Source organism: Nycticebus coucang, chromosome 21, assembly GCF_027406575.1.
Source record: "Nycticebus coucang isolate mNycCou1 chromosome 21, mNycCou1.pri, whole genome shotgun sequence".
Classification (NCBI taxonomy): domain Eukaryota; kingdom Metazoa; phylum Chordata; class Mammalia; order Primates; family Lorisidae; genus Nycticebus; species Nycticebus coucang.
In genome coordinates this window covers 43512352-43530396 of record NC_069800.1, presented here as the reverse complement: position 1 = coordinate 43530396, position 18045 = coordinate 43512352, and the positions used below count along the sequence as shown (strand labels likewise).

The 18045-nt window shown below is 43.1% G+C and overlaps 2 protein-coding genes across 6 annotated transcripts in view; one reads left to right on the top strand and one right to left on the bottom strand.

Annotated features, from left to right (window-relative positions):
• NDRG3 (NDRG family member 3) overlaps nt 1–18045 on the top strand; it is a 93079-nt gene that overhangs the window by 26420 nt on the left and 48614 nt on the right. For all 5 annotated transcript variants that reach the window (XM_053573566.1, XM_053573569.1, XM_053573570.1 and 2 more), the window contains exon 3: nt 6873–6908. In XM_053573566.1, the coding sequence (XP_053429541.1) occupies nt 6873–6908 (36 nt within the window). The remainder of the gene's footprint in view (nt 1–6872; nt 6909–18045) is intronic.
• MYL9 (myosin light chain 9) overlaps nt 12234–18045 on the bottom strand; it is a 183149-nt gene continuing 177337 nt past the window's right edge. The window contains exon 5 of the transcript XR_008376448.1: nt 12234–12244. The gene's annotated coding sequence lies outside the window, so the exon portion shown is untranslated. The remainder of the gene's footprint in view (nt 12245–18045) is intronic.

Genomic DNA, 18045 nt, shown 5'->3' with positions numbered 1-18045 from the left:
TAACCATATCCCAGAACATTTTTATAAATATTTTTTTTAGATCTCCCAATCTCTTGTTGTGAAATAAGTAGTTGATGGTATTTTGATTCCATTTTACAAATGACACTAAGGGGTTATGTGACTTGTCTGAAGCTAATATCTATTAAGATGGTGAAGCCAAGACTAGAACCTGTGCCTTTAGACTTTGACCTAGATCCAGGGGTATAAGGTTCTTCCTAGCATATGCTGCCTCTTGTAACAGGTCATTCCAGCTTCCTTACCCAAAAGACCTAGCAAAAATGGAAGAGCTTGCTGTTTTGCTCTATTTTTCATGCCTTCCTCTACCTTCTATTGGTTCAGATACTGCCAAACCTGGTGAAAGCCAAAAGCCAGTCTTGAGAAAACAAGTAGAAGGCCAAATTGGCTTCTGACAAATTAAGGAACTATTAGGAAGGGGAATGCATATTTAGTGGTGAGAACAGAAACAAGTTAGTTATTTTGATTTGATTGTTGCAGTAGAAATTGAAGTAAACCTTCCTGCAATTCAAGTTTTCCCTGTCTGTTAACAACTAGACACGAAAAAAAATAACTAGACACGTAAGCAGCGGAGGGAGGAAGATGTTAGACCTGGAGCATGTAGAAGCCAGGGATCACCATTTTTTATAACCTGCAAGATGGCAGAAATAGGCAAAGGATTTATGCCATGGTTGCTTTAAAAAGAAAAAAAAGCATGGGTGGCACCTGTGGCTCAGTGGGTAGGGCGCCGACCCCATACCAAGGGTGGCGGGTTTAAACCCAGCCCCAGCCAAACTGCAACAAAAAAATAGCCAGGCATTGTGTTGAACACCTGTAGTCCCAGCTACTAGGGAGGCTGAGGCAAGAAAAACGCCTAAGCCCAGGAGTTGGAGGTTGCTGTGAGCTGTGATGCCACAGCCTTCTACCCAGGGCAACAGCTTGAGGCTCTGTCTCAAAAAAAAAAAAAAAGATTTATTGAGGTTTTCATTAAAGAATAGTCATAAAGTGCTACATTTAGTGTGGACTAGAGGGTGAGTGTCCCTTAATGTTCTAAAAGGTAATTGTCACATCTCTTGTCAGAAATGCGCTAGATAGGATGGGAGCAGGAAATGAGTTCCCAAGCAAAAAGTGATGCCACTGTGATAGACCAGATAACTCTCAACCAGTGGCAAGAAGCATTAGGAGAGCCCAAGCCTTAGTCAGCACTTAGCCAAATACCCACAGAATTTTTATTTATTTATTTGAGACAGAGCCTCAAGCTGTCCCTCTGGGTATAGTGCTGTGGCATCACAGCTCACAGCAACCTCCAGTTCCTGGGCTTAAGCGATTCTCTCGCCTCAGCCTCCCAAGTAGCTGGGACTACAGGCGCCTTCCACAACGCCCAGCTATTTTTTGGTTGTAGTTGTCATTGTTGTTTGGCAGGCCCAGGCTGGATTCGAACCCACCAGCTCTGGTGCATGTGGCTGGCACCTTAGCCACTTGAGCTACAGGCACTGAGCCCCCGCAGAATTTTTTTTTTTTTTTTTGTAGAGACAGAGTTTCACTTTATGGCCCTGGGTAGAGGGCCGTGGCCTCACACAGCTCACAGCAACCTCCAACTCCTGGGCTTAAGCGATTCTCTTGCCTCAGCCTCCCGAGCAGCTGGGACTACAGGCACCAGCCACAATGCCCAGCTATTTTTTTTTTTTGGTTGCAGTTTGGCCTTGGCCGGGCCTGAACCCACCACCCTCGGCATATGGGGCCGGCGCCCTACCGACTGAGCCACAGGCGCCACCCCCCCCGCGGAATTTTTAATGCAGAGGGTCAGTAACCTTAGCTTAACAGCATGTTAGTAGAGGTTTTTTAGTAGTAAAAATTGCACTTTTTCATCAGTGTGCTGGTAATTATCTAAATGTGGATAGTTTTATCCAAGTATTTGAGCTCTTTTTAAATTCCTTTATGAAGGCCAGGCATAGTGGCTCATGCATGTAATCCTAGCACTCTGGGAGGCCAAGGCAGGTGAATTGCCCTGAGCTCACAAGTTTGAGACTAATCTGAGCAAGAGCAAAACCCCAGTTTCTTAAAAAATAGCCAGGCATTGTGGTGGATACCTTTAGTCCCAGCTATTTGGGAGGATGAGGCAAGAGAATCACTTGAGCCCAAGAGTTGGAGATTGCTGTGAGCTATGATGCCACGGGCACTCTACCAGGGGTGACAAAGTAAGACTATTTAAAAAAAAAAAAAAATTCCTTTATGAAGTCTCAGTTTGTTTGTGTTTTGAGACAGTCTTACTCCATTACTTTGTGCTCACGGCAACCTCAAATTCTTGGGCTCAAGCAGTCTTCTAGCCTCAGCCTCCCAAATAACTGGGACTCGTAGGTGCCTGCCACAAGGCCTGGCCAGTTTTTCTATTTTTAGTAGAGATGGGGGTCTCGCTCTTGCTCAGGCTGCTTTTGAACTCTTGAGTTTAGGGGATCCTCCTGCCTTAGGAGAATGCCTTAGCTACTCAGAGTACTGGGATTATAGGCATGAGGGATTTTTTTTTTTTTAAATCAGTTTATTTTTAAAACTTTTTTTTTTTTTTTCTGAAACAGCATCTCGCTATGTTGCCCTCAGTAGAGTGCTTTGACATCACAGCTCACAGCAATCTCAAACTCTTGGGCTTAAGTGATTTTCTTGCCTCAGCCTCCCAAGCAGCTGGGACTATAGGCACCTGCCACAATGCCCAGCTATTTTTGTTGTTGTTGTTGTTGTTGTTGTTATTGTTTAGCTAGCCTATGCCGGGTTTGAACCCACCAGCCTGGGTGTATGTGGCTGGCGCCCTACCCACTGAGCTACGGGCGCTGCCTTATTTATTTATTTAATTTATTTATTTAGACACTGTCTCACTTCATCACCCTGGGTAGAGTACTATGGTGTCATAGCTCTTAGCAACCTCAAATTTATGGGCTCAAGCGATCCCCTCGCCTCAGCCTCTCAAGTAGCTGAGACTATAGGTTCCTGCCACAAGGCCCAGCTATTTTTTTAGAGACAGGGTCTTACTCTTGCTTAGGTTGATCTCAAACTCCTGAGCTCAGACAGTCCATCCACCTCAGCCTCCCAAAATGCTGCCAGGCATAGGCAGTGTGTAAGGCTAGTTTTTTAAAAGGTAGCCTTACATACAAGTGTGTAAGGCTACCTTTTAAAAAACAAAGAGTGCTCACCACTAACCTATAACTTCATAAGCTTTTGGTGTCTAGGTCAGTGCTGTTCAGTTGTAGTTACTGCAGTAATGGAAGTATGCTGTATCTATACTGCTCAATAATATGAGAATTTGAAATGGGGCTAATATGACTGAGAAACTGAATTTTTTTTTTTTTTTTTTTTTGAGGCAGAGTCTCAAGCTGTCATCCTGGCTAGAGTGATGTGGCATCACAGCTCATACAATTCTCTTGCTTCAGCCTCCCAAGTAGCTGGGATTACAGGTGCCCACCACAACGCCCAGCTGTTTTTTGATTGTAATTGTCATTGTTGTTTGGTGGGCCCAGCCTGGATTCGAACCCACCAGCTCTGGTGTATGTGGCTGGCACCCTAGCCGCTTGAGCTACAGGCACCTAGCCAGAGAAACTGAATTTTTTTTTTTTTTTTGAGAGAGAGTGTCTCACTCTGTTGCCCAGGCTAGAGTGTTATGGCATCAGCCTTGCTCACAGCAACCTCACACTTCTAAGTTCAAGCACTCCCCTCCTGGCTCAGCCTCCCTACTAGTGTTACCATACAAAGAAATCGCGCTGCCTGTCACTGTCAGCTGATACACAGAGACAGGGATAGGTCCACCAAACTATTTGTCAGAAGGCCAGGACTCTGGAGTACAGTGAAAGTACCCTCTCTGTGACTGTTCTCTTCCATTTTCAATTTTCTCTATGACTGTTCTCTTCCATTTCTATTTTCAGTTTTATACATTTGAGTTCAAAGTAAAGACCATGTTAACCCATATCTTAAACAATAACTGGCAGAACCCATGATCCATAGTAAACAATAATCTGTATAACTTATGACCCAAAATAACAGTCCGACTCAAAAGTTAATCTCGGCGGGGCAGCGCCTGTGGCTCAAAGGGATAGGGCACCAGCCCCGTATGCCAGAGGTGGTGGGTTCAAACCCAGCCCTGGCCAAAAACTGCAAAAAAAAAGTTAATCTCAGCTTGGTGCCTATAGCTCAAGCGGCTAATGTGCTGACCACATACACCAGAGCTAGCGGGTTCAAATCCAACCTGGGCCCACCAAACAACAATGACAACTACAACCGAAAAATAGCTGGGTGTTGTGGTGGGCGCCTGTAGTTCCAGCTACTTGGGAGGCTGAGTCAAGAAAATCGCTTAAGCCCACGAGTTGGAAGTTGCTGTGAACTATAATGCCATGACACTTTACCCAGGGCAACAGCTTGAGGCTCTGCCTCAAAAAATAAAAAACAAGCAAAAAACCCCAAAACTTAATCTCTCTTTTTTTTTTTTTTTTGTAGAGACAGTCTCACTTTATCACCCTCGGTAGAGTGCCATGGCATCACACAGCTCACAGCAACCTCCAACTCCTGGGCTTAAGTGATTCTCCTGCCTCAGCCTCCCGAGTAGCTGGGACTACAGGCGCCCGCCACAACGCCCAGCTATTTTTTGGTTTGCAGTTCAGCCGGGGCCGGGTTTGAACCCGCCACCCTCGGTATATGGGGCCGGCGCCCTACCGACTGAGCCACAGGCGCCGCCCAAAAAACTTAATCTCTTAAATCAATCCACCTAAACTACTCAAGGTAGACATTTTTAGGGTGAGAGCTAAATTTACAAAACAGTAAAAATGGGAGACGGGGGTAAAGGCAGGACTCAAGCAGAGCAGACCAGCTATGTCATGTCTGCCCTAGCCTGACAGACTCCATCTTCTTCTCATTATATGTGCTTTTGATAGCAGGGACCACAGGTGCTCACCACACCACCAGCTGATTTTTCTATTTTTTTTTTTTTTTTAGTAGTGATAGGGTCTGGTTCTTGCTTAGACTGGTATGGAACTTCTGAGCTCAAGGAATCCTCCTGCCTTGGTCTCCCAGAATGCTAGGATTACAGGCATAAGCCACCTTGACTGGCCTAAAATTTTAGTTTTAATTAACTAAAATTTAAATTGCATGAGTAGCTAGTGGCTACTTTACTAAATAGTACAGCTCTAGATCATCCCAGCAGGTTCTGTATTCTCCTCTTGAGGTAGACAAATTTTTTTCTTTGTATGTTTATACTGCACAGGGCTGTGGTTTTATCTTTTTGCTTTGTCCTGTCAGCAGTGTAGATGGTGGGATCTACAACTGTTTCTAAGAGGATCTTGAAGGGGGATGGGACTACTTTAGCACTCCCCTTGGGATCAGAGATCTGGAGCTTCTCTGGAGGAGCAGCTTTTGGGCAGCTATTGGGAACCTTCTGTAAGCTGTCGTAGAGACAGAATAAATATTGTTATGATAAATAAATTTCTAAATAATAAGAGATGTTTTCAAGGGAAGGGTTTATACTTTGTGAAAAATCAAGTCAGACGTTTGTTTCCTTCCCAGATGTATCACTTGTTACCCTTTTTATACTCTTAGATCATACTCTTGCACTGTGGCATCTGAAATGCTGCAGAAATGCTTCTGAGTTATTACCGTTGATTTTTTTTTCTTAATCTAACATTACTATAACATAATCCCCCCGGGCGGCGCCTATGGCTCAGTTGGTAAGGTGCCGGCCTCATATACCGAGGGTGGTGGGTTCAAATCCAGCCCCGGCCAAACTGCAACCAAAAATAGCCGGGCGTTGTGGCAGGCGCCTGTAGTCCCAGCTACTTGGGAGGCTGAGGCAAGAGAATTGCTTAAGCCCAGGAGTTGGAGGTTGCTGTGAGCTGTGTGAGACCACGGCACTCTACCGAGGGCCATAAAGTGAGACTCTGTCTCTACAAAAAAAAAAAACATAATCCCTTTTTAGACAAGCTCGATGAATTCTCCTTGGATCTTTTAACTGTATTCTACTTTCAAATGAATCAGTGACTAGTACCTTTTCCTTATCGGCATTTTTTTATCCATATAGTCTCTGTTGCCCAGGATAGAGTGCAATGGCATCAACATAGCTCCCTGCAACCTCAAACTCCTGGGTTCAAGCCATCTTTCTTCCTCAGTTTTCCAAGTGACTGGGACTATAGGCGCCTGCCACAATGCCTGACTAGTTTTTCTATTTTTAGTAGAGAAAGTCTTGCTCTTGCTCAGGCTGGTCTCAATGCCTGAGCTCGGGCGGTCCTTCCACCTTGGCCTCCCAGAAGGATTACAGGGATGAGCCATTGTGCCAGGTCCTATCAGCATTTTAGGGGGATGCAACAGATACAGCAGTGTATTAGGCATGCAGTTTTGTCTTTTTTTCCCCTCCTTCAGTGACAGTGACTGTCTTTGTTAGATTTCTGATCCATCCATGTCTTTGTCCTCTTCCTAATCTTTCTTTAATTTCTTTTGCAGGCTCCCTGGCAGGGTTGGCCTCCAACTCCTTTCCTCCCAGGCACTTCCTTCATGTGTTGAAGGTGTGCTTTCAGATTCTGATCTGTGTTTTACCCTCTTCCCACAAGTTCTCATTGTTCTCCTTAGATAGAGAGACAGGAAATTACAAGCTTGCTGGGAAACTAGGCTCCTTTCCTTTAGCTCCTCAGTAAGCCTACCAAAAAAACATAATCTTAGTTCTGAAAATTTAGTTACTTTACCAACTCGGGTTTATAACCCACCCTGCCTCTAAAGCCTTCTTACAGGAACCATTTTAATTTTATGCTAACCAAGAGGCTGCACATGAACTGCTTTCAGTGTAACTGAATTTGCTGCACATTTGGGGAAACCACATGGGGAAACTGACTGTGTTTTCTGCCTTCTGTTGACAGAATGGTACACGAAACTTCCAGGACTTTGACTGTCAGGTAAGGACTGTATCAGCACCATGGAGGCTCTGTACAGGAACTCTGCAATGCTTCCTTTCCTGTGTGATGGTCTTGACAAAGTAGATCTCTTACTGTAGCTCATGATGACTCCTTAATGTTCTTTTGGTCATTGGATCATTAGAAATGATTTGTTATTCATGTTCAAAAATTGCCTGCCAGGTACTTGTTTTATGATTGTAGGTTACTAAATCAAGCTACCTCTTTGTGATTAAGATCTCCTTTTCCTCAATGATATTGTCAAAGGTGGCAAATGGCGGGTTGTTACCTCACTGAAGAGAAGGTAGGGGAGGGGCAGTTTGGAAGTGGAGAGACTTCTTGATAGCAAAATCTTTTCCTAAAAGAAAAAGGCAAATGTTATTAATACAAAATGCAAGTTCCTCTTGGCCTTATGTTTGGAAATGCAAAATTCAGCCTAACTCATAAGTATTTTCCTAAAAGATACTGTTCTTCCTAGTCTACTTTTACATGTAGCTCTAATGCCAATTTGAAAATAACCAGTGACTCTACCTACTTTATCTGTTAACTGGTCTTGAAAGAAATGGGAGAAAAAAATGAGTACATGGATTGGGAACTTTGAAAGCCTAGACAACCCAATCTCTGGGATAGATGCCATAGGGTACTATCCGGAAGGGAGGGTGCTGGAAAACCAACTTTAGTATGTCTGGTTTTCAGCCAATCTCTATACCCACAGGTAAATAGTTATTTTCAAATATGCATTTTGTGTTAAGTACAGAGGAATCTCTATAACATTAACATCAAAAGAAAGAGCTAATATCTATCTCATAGTCAAATTAGTTATATCATCATAATTTATTGGGTACCTACTATAGGGTACCTACTAATCATACATTATCTTCAATTTGTAGTGCAATATTGCAAGGTGGTTTTTATTATCACTGTTTTACAGGTGAGGAAATTAAAACTCAGGCTTCATAACTTGCCATTGAGTAGTTGGGACTGGGAAACCCCATTCTCCCTGAATCTGTTGCCTATTCTTTCCTCCCTGTACATGTCCAAAGATGAAATGTTGAAAGGTGTTGAGTTGTCCTTAAAGGTGAGGTTCATGGGCCAAATGCCGTGGCTCACACTTGTAATTCTAGCATTTTGGGAGGCTGAGGCAGGAGCACTACTTGAGGCTAAGAGTTTGAGACCAACTTAGGCAACTTACCGAGACCTTATCTCTATTTAAAAAAGAAAAAATTAGGGGACAGAGCCTGTGGCTCAAGGCATAGACGCCAGATCCATATACCAGAGGTGGTGGGTTCAAACCGGGCCCCAGCCAAAAACTGCAAAACAAAAAAGAAAAGAAAAAATTAGCTGGGCATGGCATGAACTTGTAGTTCCAGCTCTTGGGACTCTGAGGCAAGAAAATCGCTTAAGCCCAGGAGTTGGAGGTTATAGTGAGCTGTGATTAGGCCACTATACTCCAGCCTAGATGGCAGAGCTAAACTCTTGTTTCCTCAAAACAAAACAACTGAGGTTCCTTGGCAGGACAGAAGAGGCTCAACTTGGAAGGATTCAGATTTCTGAATCCAAGTTCCAAACACCTCTTGATATAATTATTTGATACTTTATATGTAAAACAAAATTAGCCTCATTTCTTAGGAATAGTCTAATAGTCATTCCCTATTGGTGATGGCTCCTTTACTTGAAATAAAAAGTTCTATTTTTTTTTTTGGAGACAGAGCCTCAAGCTGTCGCCCTTGGTAGAGTGTCGTGGCATCACAGCTCACAGGAACCTCCAACTCCTGGGCTTAAGTGATTCTCTTGCCTCAGCCTCCCAAGTAGCTGGGATTGCAGGCGCCTGCCACAGTGCCCGGCTATTTTTTTGGTTGTAGTTGTCATTGTTTGGCAGGCCCGGGCTGGATTCGAACCAGCCAGCTCTGGTGTATGTAGCTTGCACTCTAGGCGCTGAGCTACAGGTGCTGAGCCATGGGTAAATTTTTAATATAGTAAGTAACATGTTCTGGCCTTGTAAAATATAACTTTTAGTTTCAGTTCTGATACGAATGGAGTGGTGCCAAATGTTTGTCATTGTCACTAGTATTGAATGTACAGAACTTTGGATTATAACAAAGAAAAAAACATGGACACTTCCTTTTTCCTCTTTCTAGCATTCATTCATGGATGCTATCGTACCTCTATTCTGGTCTGTCTCTTTGTTCAAGGTTTATGGGATGTTCTGGAGACTACAGCTGGGTCAGGAGTCTAGTAACAGGTTAATGGGAAACCTAGGAGTTAGAAACTGGGATGAGAGGTGTCTAGAATGGCTCGTCTTGCCTAAAGTCTTCCCCAAAACCATACTTAAGAACAAAGAACAAATCTAAAGCCAGTATTGTCATCTGATGGAAAGGCATTCAGCCTTGGCATTGGTGTTATCTGCTAGCATAATTATGATGTGTGGGTCAATTTAATCAGGGCTTCCTCAAGGAATCTTTGATGATATCCCCTGGAATTTATGTTAGTACTGACAACCAAGCTCTTAGCTCAATCTAAATTGCCTTCTTTCCTTCTGTTTTCTTTGCTAATCAACAATGTGCTTTTTCTCCTTCAGTAATTAAAAGCATGCTGTTTCTCTTGGGTTATAGTGTCCTAAGTGGTATCAGTGCTATATAGCTCCTCTGAGGCAAACAGCAGTTATAATATGGTTATAAGAGTAATGAAGGAAGAGGAATGATTCAAGATGAAGTGTTTGGAATAGATAAGAAAGGAGAAAATACCCTATTGCCAAATAAAACAGTTGAGGCAGCAGGCTTCTTATTGTCCATTTATTTACTTCAGTATTACTTAATTCTCTTCTCCTTGTGAGACCACTTAGAAGACTGGAACCAAAGGTGGGACAGATGCTGAAGCTTCTCTGTGTATATGATACGATGCTTTTTAAAAAATAATAACAATATTTTGTGGCTCAGCTATGACACCACGCACTCTACCCAGGGCAACACCTTGAGACTCTGTCTCAAAAAAAAAAAAAAAAATAGAAAGAAAGAAAAGCATATATATAAAGGTGGCTTATAATCCTACTACCTAGAAATAACCATATTTTATTATATTTCTTTCCTGTTTTTATTTATTTTTCTTTTTTGAGACAGGGACTCACTATGTGGCCCTGGGTAGAGTGCTATGGCAACACAGCTCACAGCAACCTCAAACTCTAGGGCTTAAGCAATTCTCTTGCCTCAACCTGCTGAGTAACTGGGACTACAGGCACCCGCCACCTTGCTCGGGTATTTTTTTGGTTGCAGTTGTCATTGTTGTTTTAGCAGACCCTGGCCGGGCTCAAACCCCCCAACTTTAGTGTATGCAGCTTGCGCCCTACACACTGAGCTATGGGCACCGATCCAGCAAACTCAGACTCTCGAGCTTAGCCTCACAAGTAGCTGGGACAGGCACCTGCCACAACACCTGCCTTTTTTTTTTTTTTTTGGATGCAGTTGTCATTGTTGTTTAGCAGGCCCCAGCGGGCTTGAACCTGCCAGCCTCTGTGTATGTGGCTGGTGCCCAACTCACTGAGCTACGGGCGCCAAGCCACCTGTTTTCACTTTTGTATTCTAGTTATCAAAAGAATGCATGCTGAACTGGGTGAGGTGGCTCACACCTGTAATCCCAACACTTTCAGCGGCTGAAACCAGGAGTTCAAGATCAGCTTGGGTGACACAGCACAACCCTAACTCTACAGAAAATAAAAAATTTAGCCAGGCATGGTGCCACACACCTGTACTCCTAGTTACATGGCGGGCTGAATCAGGAGGATCACTTGAGCCCAGGAGTTGGAAGCTATAGTGTGCTGTGATCACACCAGTGCACTGTAGCCTGGGCAGCAAGGTGAAACTCTGTCTCAAAAAGAAAAAAAGAAAGAAAAATGAAGTGTGCATGCTCATAGTTGAATGTTTAGAAAGCACAGAGAATTATGTACCAAGTGGAGTGCATTGGTGCCATCATAGCCCACTACAACCTCAAACTCCTGGACTCAAGCGAGCCTCTTGCCATAGCCTCCCAAGTAGCTAGGACTACAGGCACTGCCACCATGCCTGCCTAGTTTTTCTATTTTTAGTAGGGACAAGGTCTCACTCTTGCTCCATGTTGGTCTCTTAACTCCTGAGCTCAAGCAATCCACCAACCTCGGCCTCCCAGAGTGCTAGGATTATAGGTGTGAACTACCGGCCAAACATGCCCCACATAATTTTTCTATTTTTAGAAGAGACAGAGTTTTGCTCTTACTCAGTCTGGTCTCAAATGCCTGAGCTCAAATAGTCTTCCTGCCTAAGCCTCTCAGAGGGCTAAGAGTAGGTGTGAACCACTGTGCCTGGCCCTATATATTTTTAATTTTTATAAAAATGCATTTTTTTATTTATGTGTCTGTCACATTAGGTGTATAATTTGGTAGTCCCTTTTCTGACTTAATATTAGAAAACAATCTCATGCAGGAGCATCACATGAGTCCAGGAGTTTGAGACTATAGTTAGCTATGATCTTGCCACTGCACTCCAGCCTGGGCAACAGAGCAAGACTCTGTCTCTCTTTTTTTGAGACAGAGTCTCACTTTGTCACACTTGGTAGAGTGCTGTGGTGTCACAGCTAACAGCATCCTCAAACTCTTGGGCTCAAGCTATTCTCTTGCTTCAGCCTCCCAAGTAGCTGGGACTACAGGCACCCAACAAGACACCCGGCTATTTTTTGTTGCAGTTGTCGTTGTTTAGTTGGCCTGTGCTGGGTTCAAACCCGCCACCCTCAGTATATGTGGCTGGCATCATAACCACTGTGCTACAAGCGCTGAGCCAAGACTCTGTCTCTTTAAACCATGTCTCTTTAAACCAATCCATATCCATATATTTATATATATACATATCTGTATATGTTCAGTATACTGAACATTTTTGTGCATAAATATTATGTTTTTTAATTTTATTTATTTATTTATTTATTTTTTGAGATAGAATCTCATGCTGTCATCCTGGATAGAGTGCTTTGGCATCATAGCTCACAGCAACCTCCAACTTGGGCTCAAGTGATCCTCTTGCCTCAGTTTTTCTATTTTTAGTAGAGATGGGGTCTTGGTCTTACTCTGGCTGATCTCGAACTTGTGAGCTCAAGCAATCCTGCACCTGGCCTGTGCATAAATATTATTCGCACTTTGGACTATTTTCTTAGCTGGATTCTTTGAGTGTATTTAAGGCTCTTGGCATATCTTATCAAATTGCCTTCTACTTCCACCAGAGGTGTACTCACTATTTTTTTCTTCTTTCTTTTCTTTTCTTTTTTTTTTTTGAGACAGAGTCTTGCTCTGTGACCTGGACTAGAGTGCCCTGGCCTAGCTCATAGCAACCTAGCTCATAGCAATCTCAAACTCCTGGGCTCAGGCAATCCTCCTTCCTCAGCTTGCCGAATAGCTAAGACTGTAGGCGCACTCCACCATGTCTGGCTAATTTTCTATTTTTTAGAAGAGACAGGGTCTTTATTTGCTCAGGCTGGTCTCAAACTCCTGAGTTCAAAAAATCCTCTGGCCTTGGCCTCCCAGGCTGTTGAGATTATAGGCGTGAGCCATGGAATCTGGCCTCTCCATAAATGTTAATGGAGAGTGAAAAGCTGCTATTTCCATGGAAGATGTTGATAAAGGATGGAGTTCTTGTTTCTGTGATAATCCAGGCATGGCCAAGGGCCAAATAATTTTATGCTGGCTGTTTAATTGCAGTTGCTCTTTAGAGGACTGATTTATAGAACCCAACTGTGTGAGGGTTTGATTTTTACAACTCAAATATATATTTCTGACTGCTTCTTCAAAGGGGTCTAATTGTTTTAAACTACAGATCACTTGGTGATTGGGCATTATTTACAAAATAGAAATTAAGTGAAATAAATATCCTGAAAATTTCTTCAACAAAGAGATACTCTGAGAAATCTGTCGTTTTCATTCATGAACTGTTAGAGAGCTTGAATTAAACTTCATATTCCTCCCCTACTCTTGAAGTCTGCCTAGAATCTGGCCCTAGACTACCTTCCAGCCTCCTGTCCCACCATTTCCCTTTATATACACACTCCACCCCAGGAAAACTGGAATTATGCTGATCTCTCTTCTCTTCTGCCTTTTGCTTTTTATTTCTCACCGGTGTCTTTGGCCGTTGTTCCTTGACCACTCTGTTGAGATCCTTCTCTCCAGCTTTTGTGTTGATTTTGTTACCCTTTTTTTTGTGTGTGGGTGGGATCTTTTTTTTTTTTTTGTAGGGTAGCGGCAATTTAATTTTAGGAGACTTTATTTTTATTTAAGGGAAAATAAAAAGAACCTTGTTGAAATGTTAAAGTTCTTTTCCCTACCATCTCTTATTTCAATTCCCTTTTTCCTGTCACAGAACAGCAGTTTTCAACCTGTGGGTCGCAACCCCTTTGTAACAATGAAAATACATCTGGCGGCATTAGGAAGGTTGAGAACCACTGCACTAGAGAGTTTATGTCTCTGGCAATCTGTGTCACAGAACGTGTATGATAGCTGCCAAATGCCCCTAACCCACATTCTTTCAGCTTAGCAGCCTCAGTGTTAAGCGTTTACTAATAGCTCTAAGGGAAAAATCCAGGGAGTGAAGGGACTCTCCCTAGAGAATCTGTGTTCTAAAGGTGTTCTGGGCCGTTGTGTGTGAGTTAAAGAATCATTCAGTCTTTTTCATTGTTAACTAAAGCTATGTGAAGAAGATACTGGAGTTGGCTTTAAAGGAGAAAAAGATAGATTTTAGGTTGACAAATTGTAAAAGATGTTTTCAAATGAAGGGTATGATTTGTGAGAAGGAGACATCTGGAAGTGTGGACTGAACTATCCGGAAAGGTGGAAGAGGGAGAAGGGAAGCTAGTTAATGCTAGAATCAGGGAAAATACAGAACGATGAAAAGGAAGATGTGATTCACTGGTAGGTTGGAGGCTGAGTGATTAGTAAAGGCAGATTTTTTTACTGTGGGATTGAATGAGATTATAGAAATGAACTTTATACTTCTACACAGGGGTAAAGTAGTAAGGATATTACACCAAAAATTCCCATAGGATAATAAAAACTACACTTAAGGCCCATACAGTAGCCTGCTTATATTTCCTAGAGTATTCTGTCATACGTGTGTACCTAAGCTATTTCAGACTGGCCAGAGAGGGAAAGAAGTAGTAACAGGCGTAATATGATTATAATTTAGTAAATTTAGAAATACAAGTTAGATTGTGTCATCCTAGTGACAGCACATTTAGCTGAAAGGATAGGACTCAAGAAAAAGGTAAAAGTTAATTATTGTCAAATAATGTAATATCCTAAATTCTTAAAAAGACTTTCTGATTGGCTCAGCACCTGTAGTTCAAGCAGCTAAGGTGCTAGCCACATACACCTGAGCTGGAGAGTTCAAATCCAGCGTGGGCCCACCAAACAACAATGATGGCTGCAACCAAAAAATAGCCAGGCATTGTGGCGAGCGCCTGTAGTCCCAGCTACTTGAGAGGCAGAGGCAGGAGAATCTCTTGAGCCCAGGAGTTAGAGGTTTCTGTGAGCTGTGATGCTATGGCACTCTACCCAGGGCAACAGCTTGAGGCTTTGTCTCAAAAAAAAAAAGGGCTTTCTGATTGGCTCGGCACCCGTAGCTCAGTGATTAGAGCACCAGCCATATGCACCGGGGCTGGTGGATTCAAACCCTGCCTGGGCCTCCTAAACAACAGTGACAACAACAACAACAATAACAAAAATAGCCGGGCATTGTGGTGGGTGCCTATAGTCTCAACTACTTGGGAGGCTGAAGCAAGAAAATCGCTTAAGCCCAAGTGTTTGAGGTGGCTGTGAGCTGTGATGCCATGGCATTCTACTGAGGGTGACACAGACTGTCTCAACAAAAAGACTTTCTGATTAAAAGACTACATCTTTCTGGCAGGATGCAGTGACTCACACCTGTAATCCTAGCACTCTGGGAGGCCAAGGTGTGTGGTAAGTTGCCTGAGCTAAGATCAGCCTGAGCCAAATGAGACTTCATCTCTTAAAAAAAAAGCCAGGTGTTGTGGCACCTGTAGTCCCAGATCCTTGGGAGTCTGAGGCAAAAGGATCGCCTAAACCCAAGAGTTTGAGGTTGCTATGAGCTGTGATACCCAGGGTGAGAGAGTGAGACTCTGTCTCAGAGGAAAAAAAAAAAACTACATCTTTCATTAAGTAGGAGAGTCAGGCCAGAATAGAGAAGCATGTCAAGGATCTTTATGATTTCATATTATTTTATAAGCCTGGAGAATAAAGGGGTCATGTTCAGGAATTACGTAGACTTGGAGATGACAAGTAATCAGAAGGTGCTGGGAGAGATCTGTGCCCAGCCCATCCAGTGTTCCCTTGGGCTTTGCCCTTTGAGCACACCTCTCATTGTGTAGTCACACTGTCTAGAATGCTGAAGTAGGGGATGAGGTAACCAGAGAAAGAACAGATGATAGTTGACTGAAGCAGAAAGGTGGCAGCAACACGTCACTCTCGGCAGTGGCCTGGCCATTGAATTATCCCTGTAGCCAGGGTCTCTGAACGCTCATTTCCAGATGGAGTCTATTTCAAGCTATTCATTTACAGGGTCACAAGAGATGTGTGTGCAAGTCCCAATAAATGTGAGTGTCTCCTTTTCGTTCTTTATTCTAAGAACATTTATATTCACATACTTTGAAAATGAAGAATTTCATGAGATAATGACAACCAAGGGCTGTTCCAATAGGACAACAAATAGGACCTAGAACTCTTTACCTTTGATGCTTCCAGTGTTGTGTGATTTGAGGGCATATTATGGGGTGGTAGAGCCTGAGAGCTCACTAAAAAGTTCTGATTTTCTAAGGAGCCAATTTAACTCTGAATTTTATCCAGATTATAACAAAGCAGTGACTTTGTTCTGTTCCCTCATCTGTATTTACTCTGTTTCTCTTTTTGTTATCCTTCTGACCTTCCCTAACAATTCATTATCCCCCCACCATGCCTCACTAATCACCATCAGTTTACCTTCCTGGCTTTGCAGAGGTCCTACTGCACTTAGGGCCAAAGTGCAAACTGGGTGTTTTCAATTCTCAGTTCACAGTTGAGGCCAAGCTGGAATATTTAAGCAGGACTCTACTGAAGGTTTAGATATGACAGAAGGCAGGCTACAGCAACTAGATTATCAAGGTGACAAATTGTTGGATTCTTGGGTTTATCTCTAGTGTACGGTTTATCTCTAGTGTACATAGTGTCACTCTGTGATAGACACAGTCTTCTCCCTCTCTCTTCATTCTTTCTTTGTTTCAAGAAACAATACAATACATGAGAGATATCAAAGCCTCTTTTTTTTTTTTTTGTAGAGACAGAGTCTCAATTTATTGCCTTCCGTAGAGTGCCATAGCATCACAGCTCACAGCAACCTCCAGCTCCTGGGCTTAGGCGATTCTCTTGCCTCAGTTTCCCGAGTAGCTGGGACTACAGGCGCCCACCACAATGCCCAGCCTTTTTTTCCTTTTTTTGTAGAGACAGAGTCTCACTTTATTGCCCTCCATAGAGTGCTATGGCATCACAGCTCACAGCAACCTCCAGTTCCTGGGCTTAGGTGATTCTCTTGCCTCAGCCTCCTAAGTAGCTGGGACTACAGGCACCCACCACAACGCCCGCCTATTTTTTGTTGCAGTTTGGCCAGGGCTGGGTTTTTTTTTTTGTTTTTTTTATTGTTGGGGATTCATTGAGGGTACAATAAGCCAGGTTACACTGATTGCAATTGTTAGGTAAAGTCCCTCTTGCAATCATGTCTTGCCCCCATAAAGTGTGGCACACACCAAGGCCCCACCCCCCTCCCTCCCAGAGCTGGGTTTGAACCCGCCACCCTCAGTATATGGGGCCGGTGCCCTACTCACTGAGCCACAGGCTCTGCCCTCAAAGCCTCTTTCAGTTCTCTTTCGTTAACCATCTCCTGCCAGAAGGAAACAAAGCCCTACAAATAGTGTACATTCCTTTCCCCTCAATTTTTTCTACTTTAAATATATATGTAAATATATGTGATCTATAGTATTGCTTTTTTAAAAATTGACATAAGTAGTATATTGTATATACATCCTTCTGCCTCATAGTCTTTTATGTGGCATTGGTTTTTCAAGATTTTGTCCGTGTACTAAGTTCTACCTCATCATTTTTTTTTTTCTTTTTTGGCAGTTTTTGGCCAGGGCGGGGTCACCTCCGGCACCCCTTTGAGCCACAGGCGCTGCCCTTTACCTCATCATTTTTATCTGTATTTCATTAGATGAATAAATCATAATCCATTTATGGATTTATGAATATTTGAATGTTTCTAATTTTTTATATTATAAAGAAGGTTGCAATATATGTTTGACCCTTGAACAACACATGTGAACTGCAAGGGTCAACTTTTTTGTGTTTTTTTTTTTTCAATAAGCATGTTGGAAAAAATCTTGGAGATTTCTAACAGAATGAAAAAACTTGCAGATAAACCTCATAACCTAGGAATAGCAAAAAAAATTTTTTTTATTTTTTTGTAGAGACAGAGTTTCACTTTATGGCCCTCGGTAGAGTGCCATGGTATCACACAGCTCACAGCAACCTCCAACTCCTGGGCTTAAGCGATTCTCTTGCCTCAGCCTCCCAAGTAGCTGGGACTACAGGTGCCCACCACAACGCTCGGCTATTTTTTGGTTGCAGTTTGGCCGGGGCCGGGTTTGAACCCGCCACCCTTGGCATATGGGGCCGGCGCCCTACTGACTGAGCCACAGGCACCACCCAGAATAGCAAAAAAATTTAAAAAGCTATGTCACAGTTACATAAAATACATGTATTGTAGTCTGTTGTATCATTTACTACCATAAAATATACAGATTTTTATTTTATTTTATTTTTTTTGTAGAGACAGAGTCTCACTTTATGGCCCTCGGTAGAGTGCCGTGGCCTCACACAGCTCACAGCAACCTCCAACTCCTGGGCTCAAGCGATTCTCCTGCTTCCGCCTCCCAAGTAGCTGGGACCACAGGCACCCACCACAACGCCCAGCTATTTTTTGGTTGCAGCCGTCATTGTTGTTTGGCAGGCCCAGAATGGATTCGAACCCTCCAGTTCCAGTGTATGTGGCTGGCGCCTTAGCCGCTTGAGCCACAGGAGCCAAGCCAA